The sequence below is a fragment of the Bison bison genome, unplaced genomic scaffold (genome assembly GCF_000754665.1).
Source record: "Bison bison bison isolate TAMUID 2011002044 unplaced genomic scaffold, Bison_UMD1.0 scf7180017864379, whole genome shotgun sequence".
NCBI lineage: Eukaryota > Metazoa > Chordata > Mammalia > Artiodactyla > Bovidae > Bison > Bison bison.
Genome location: NW_011494951.1, coordinates 3,521,301 through 3,527,424, shown reverse-complemented (window position 1 = coordinate 3,527,424; position 6,124 = coordinate 3,521,301). Strand labels below are relative to the sequence as shown.

At 49.0% G+C, this 6,124-nt stretch overlaps 1 protein-coding gene across 1 annotated transcript in view; it reads left to right on the top strand.

Annotated features, from left to right (window-relative positions):
• AOC1 (amine oxidase, copper containing 1) overlaps positions 1–6,124 on the top strand; it is a 12,781-nt gene that overhangs the window by 3,355 nt on the left and 3,302 nt on the right. The window contains exon 2 of the mRNA XM_010857250.1: positions 4,597–6,118. Within this exon, the coding sequence (XP_010855552.1) occupies positions 4,601–6,118 (1,518 nt within the window). The 5' untranslated portion in view covers positions 4,597–4,600. The remainder of the gene's footprint in view (positions 1–4,596; positions 6,119–6,124) is intronic.

Sequence of the window (6,124 nt, the reverse complement as noted above, 5' to 3'; positions counted from 1 at the left end):
ACAGGTCCAACTCTCACATCCATACATGACTACTGGAAAAACTATAGCCTTGACTAGATGGACCTTTGTTGGCAAAGTAATGTCTCTGCTTTTCAATATGCTATCTAGGTTGGTCATAACTTTCCTTCCAAGGAGTAAGCATCTTTTAATTTCATGGCTGCAGTCACCATCTGCAGTGATTTTGGAGCCCCAAAAAATAAAGTCTGACACTGTTTCCACTGTTTCCCCATCTATTTGCCATGAAGTGATGGGACCAGATGCCATGATCTTCATTTTCTGAATGTTGAGCTTTAAGCCAACTTTTTCACTCTCCTCTTTCATTTTCATCAAGAGTGTTCTTAAGTGGACACACCATAAAACATATTATTTTAAGAAAGTTTACCCAAAAGGCTTTATCCCCTTCAGTTCAGTTCAGTTCCCCTTATCTCTCTTCTATTACTTATGAAAATATCATCATACCATTAATTATCTCATTACAAATTTTGGAACAGAAATAATATGAGTTTATCGATTTTCAGTAAACCAAGGTACAATAAAAGTGTTATACTTAATGGTGAGACTCTAAAGACATGTCTGTATTAATCAAACTACCAATTTAAACTGGTTTTTAGTCATTAAAAGTTAATCCTGGATCACATGATCCTTTAAGAAGTGGGCTAAAGTTACATTTAGAAATATTTGATTTGTAAGCACTTACTTTTAAGTCAAAAAGAGCTCTTTTACAAATTAATTTTGGTAACACTATCCAGAGGTAGGGACATACCGTATTTATAACGTACACACAGACAAACATATCCAGACAGACACAGATAGAGATGTCATAATTTTCCTACTTGAGTTTTTAAAAGCCTCTTTCCCTTTTCTTTTCTCTTTCCAGTTTTAAGGTCTACTAACTGAGCTAAGGCTGTCGTCTTAGGTGATGTGAGCCATGTTTATGTTTCAAGGACGTAGTATGACTTATAACTTCCTTCAAGCATCCTCTGAAGAATATTTTTATTCTCTCGGGGTCAGAATTTTGAAAAGGTCTTTTATCAAGCTGGCTTTTTCTAGAATGTCAAAAAAGCTCCATCCTGGCCATTTAAGAGTGAAGATTAGTACCTGCAAGCACCAGCTTTGTTCCAATTACATGAATTCATGCTGCCTCTGAGTCTAGCTGCCCCAGGAGTTATCCCAGGTCAGTTTGACTCTCTTACATGTCTTGGTTCCTCCCTCTGACAGTCTAAAACTGCCCTGGGTGCTCACAACTCGAGATAATCAGCCTTTGTTATGCCTGCCCAGCTAGCAGGATTTTTTTAATGATTATACTGAGACCCTCTGTGGACTCACTACACATCACGAGGATAGATCCTCAAACACTTCCGCTAGGTTCTCAGTGGCCTGGAAGCACCCTGTGGCCGGAAGGAGCAGATGTCCTTTTCCCTTTGGAGTTGAGCAGGCTCGGTCTTCATTTCACTGGCAAACAGTTTGTTCAGACCATATACACATAATCTTTCCGATTTAAGCCAAATCTTTAAGAAGCATAGCCAACCTGGCTCATGCCAAAGTTTCCCTTGGGTCCCCACCTAAGAAAATCCCCCAGGTCTCCTGCCTAGAAAATGTACAGTTACCCACTTTAGGACTCAGAGAAAAACAGAAAAGTCCCAGGAAAAACAGCTCAAGGGACTTCTCTGGTGGTCAGGTGGTTAAGACTCTGTGCCTCCAACGTTAGGGGCACAGGTTTGATCTATAGTGAGGGAATTAAAATCCCACATGCTGCATGGCACAGCCAAGAAAAGTTTTTTCTTAAAGAAAGAGAATGAAAAATAGGTGCAGTAAAATTCAGGACATCATTTAAAGCAATGGTGTCCGGATATCAGGAGACCTCCCCAAAGCACCTGAAGAATGCCAAAAATTGGGTGGGACTCCAAGAGCCTGTGCTGGTACCGAGCTTCAGTTTAGGGTGGTCTCTGGGTGCCTCTGATATACTGCCAACTGTGCCAAGAAAATGTCGATGAAAATTCAATTAACTACTAAGTTAAGAAGAAAAACAGGGGATTTTAATTGAGTTTAACAGAGGATTATAACCCTGGAAGCAGATTCTCAGAAAGCTCTGAGAACTGTTCCACTTGTTGGAAGTTGAAGGCATGGTCTTATACATTTTCAAGACAAAGGGATCATACATCAAAATAATATATTGATATTTTACATTAAGTTCACCAAAAATACATAGTCCAGGTAGGCATATATAAAGCAAGCTGCAAGTCACCATGGCCCCTACAGAGCTGGGAAAGAACAGTGATCTTCTAAGAGGTTACATTGCTAGCATTAGAAGAAGGAAAAAAAAATGGATCTTTACTGTACAGCAAGCACCCCCATCTTTGAGGAGCTCTGGTTAACGCATACCGCAGACGCACACAGCATGTTAGGGCGCAGGGGAAGGAGGAGGCCCAAACAAACACAGAGAGGAAATTCTATGTTTAATTCTTTCTTGTCCTGCCTTAAAATATAAATTTAATTTCATCAGAGGTTAAGACGAAAGGGGCCTGGATACCAAAAAGACATGGAGGAACATAAACGCATATTACCAAGCCAAAGAGAACAGTCTGAAAGGGCTGCACGCTGTATCACCCTGACGGCATGACATTCTGGAAAAGGCAAAACTATGGAGACAGTAAAGAGATCAGTGGTTGCCCGGGTTAGTAAAGAGGTCAGTGGTCAGGGAAGGAAGTGAAGGATGAAGAGCTGGAGTAGAGAGGACGTTGAGGGCCCTGAAATTGCTCTGTATGGTCCATAAAGATGGATGCAAGTCTTTACACATTTGTCAGAACCCACAGCATGTACAGCACCCAGAGTGAACCCTCATGTAAATTACTGGGTAACAATGATGTATCACTGTAGGGCCACAGATTGTAGCAAAGGTACCACTCTGGTGTGGGATACTGTTAGTGGGTCAGGTTACGTGGTGGGGGTGGGGGGGAGGTAAAACAGGAGATATACGGGATCTCTCTGTACATCTCTCTCAATTTTGCTGTTAACTTAAAACTTTTCCAAGTCAAATCTAGTTTAAAAAAGAAGCTAGGCTGGACCAAAACTTAATAGTAGAACAAGAACTCACTGCTTATCTTTCTGCTCTGGATTCACTTAGCAACCCTGAGAGCTTCCCCATCCCTTCAGGCTGGAGAGATCACATGAGTCCCTGAGACTCCCCACCAGGGATAGGAGGTCAAGACTGTAGTGTCAGCTCCAGGGGGTGGGCCATGAGACCCTGACCACAGCCTCCCCTCACAATGGACAGGAAAAGGACATCACCTCAAATTGCCCCCTGGGATGATGACATCCTGAGGTGCCCTCCTCATGGCCTTGGCCTGAGGCCAAGTGGTCACAACTGTGGGGCATCACTGAAGAGGCCAAAGAAGCTTGGCAGGGCCAGCCACCCCATTCTCCCCCTCACCTGTGTGGGCACAGATCTACAACTGAACCAGTCAAATCACTCTACATGGTTCATAAGTTTAAACATTCTAACACCAGAGAATGTATCCTCATATTGTTCAGTCATGTCCGACTCTTTGCGACCCCATGGACTGCAGCACACCGGCTTCCCTGTCCTTCACCATCTCCCAGAGCTTGCTCAAACTCATGTCCATTGAGTCAGTGATGCCATCCAACCATCTCATCCTCTGTCGTCCCCTTCTCCTCTTGCCCTCAGTCTTTCCCAGCTTCAGGGTCTTTTCCAATGAGTCAGCTCTTTGCATCAGATGGCTAAAGTATTGGAGCTTCAGCTCCAGCAGCAGTCCTTCCAATGAATAATCAGGGTTGATTTCCCTTTAGGAAGGGACTCTCAAGAGTCTTCTCCAGAACCACAGTGCAAAAGCATCAGTTCTTTGGTGCTCAGCCATCTCTAGGGTTCACCTCTCACATTCTTCATGACTACTGGGGGAAAAAAATGAGTAGTTTGCATTTCTCAAGTGCTTCCTAGAAAGCAGGCTTTGTGCTAAACACTTTATCCTTATTGTCCAACTGATTTTTCCTAACAATTCCATAAGTAGGTACTTGCATTGTTATTTTCCATTTCACTATTGTGGGAATGGAGGCCCAGAGAGTTTAAGCAAGCTGCCCAAGGTCACACAGCTGGTCCTAGTGGTACCATGTATTAGCCCTACAACCGTCGACTCTTTGAACTTCCACACTACATTTCAAATTTTATCCATATAAAAAACATTGTGTTGTATCAAAAACACCGTTTTGACACAACACAGTTTTGCTGCCAACACCCATGGCACAGCCAGCACACTGTAGCATTTTGGGGTACAGGTACTGTGAATATCTGAGTGACCTAAAGCTGGAAAGATAGCGCTTCTGCCCCGCAGAGATAAGGCACAGAGGAGGGGAGGAGTCTGCACAGGTAAGCGCATCCATGGGACTAAAAGAGGTTTACAGACCAGGGAGGTTACAGACCAGGGAGGAGAGAGCAGAATTCAAATCGGAGGACTGCAAGCCAGGAGGTGAGTCCGTGGGAAAACCATGAGGTCAAGGGCCAGGGTAATCCAAGACCCAACCTGGGGGACACCCACTTCCTCCCACAAAACTGCCAAGCTCATCTCCTCTGCTGCATTCCAGAGCCATGGGGCGGGAGGCCCTGGCCCTCGGCTGGGCGAGCGCGGCCATCCTGGTGTTGCAGACGCTGGCGGCGGCAGAGGGCGCCCCGCAGACCCCAGGCGACAAAGGCAGGGTATTTGCGGACCTGAGCGCCCAAGAGCTCAAGGCCGTGCACAGCTTCCTCTGGTCCCAGAAGGAGCTGAGACTGGAGCCGTCCAACACGCTGACCGTGGCCAAGAACTCCGTGTTCCTCATTGAGATGCTGCTGCCCAAGAAGCAACACGTGCTCAAGTTTCTGGATAAAGGCCACCGGCCTCCCGTTCGGGAGGCGCGAGCCATCATCTTCTTTGGAGCCCAGGAACAGCCCAACATCACCGAGTTTGCCGTGGGGCCGCTGCCAAGGCCCCGTTACCTGCGACACCTGCCGCCCAGGCCCAGGCACCAGGCCTCCTGGGCCTCCAGGCCCATCTCCAAGGCAGAGTATGCCCTTCTGAGTCACACCCTGGAGGAGGCCACCAAGCCCCTCCGCGCGTTTTTCTGGCGCACCGCGGGCGCTGTGTTCGGAAACTGCTCCCAGCGGTGCCTGACTTTCACCGACGTGGCACCCCGGGGCGTGGCCTCCGGCCAGCGCCGCTCTTGGTTCATCCTGCAACTGCAAATCGAAGGCTACTTCCTGCACCCCACTGGGATGGAGCTCCTGCTGGACCACGGAAGCCCGAACCCCCGGGACTGGACAGTGGAGCGGGTCTGGTACAATGGGAGGTTCTACCGGAGCCCCGAGGAGCTGGCTCAGAAGTACGACGACGGAGAGGTGGATGCGGTGGTCTTGGAGGACCCGCTCGCCAAGGGCAAGGACGGAGCCAACCTGCCCGAGGCGGCCCTCTTCTCCTCCTACCAGTTACGCGGGGACTTGGGCGTCTCTAAGAGCGGCCCCCGCCTGGTGCAGCCCCAGGGCGCGCGCTACAGCCTGGACGGCCACACGGTGCGCTACGCCGGCTGGAGCTTCTCCTTCCGCCTGCGCTCATCCTCGGGGCTGCAAGTCCTGGATGTGCGCTTCGGCGGTGAGCGCGTAGCCTACGAGGTGAGCGTGCAGGAGGCCGTGGCACTGTACGGAGGACACACGCCGGCCGGCATGCAGACCAAGTACATGGATGTGGGCTGGGGCTTGGGCAGCGTCACTTATGAGCTGGCCCCTGGCATCGATTGCCCGGAGATGGCCACCTTCGTGGACGCCCTCCACTACTACGACGACGACGGCCCCGTCCTCTACCCCCGGGCTCTCTGTCTCTTCGAGATGCCCACAGGGGTGCCTATCCGGCGGCACTTTAACTCCAACTTCAACGGTGGCTTCAATTTCTATGCGGGGCTCAAGGGTCAGGCGCTGGTGCTAAGGACCACGTCGACGGTCTACAACTATGACTACATCTGGGACTTCATCTTCTACCCCAACGGGGTGATGGAGGCCAAGATGCACGCCACCGGCTACATCCATGCCACCTTCTACACCCCCGAGGGGCTGCGCCACGGGACCCGCCTGCACACCCACCTC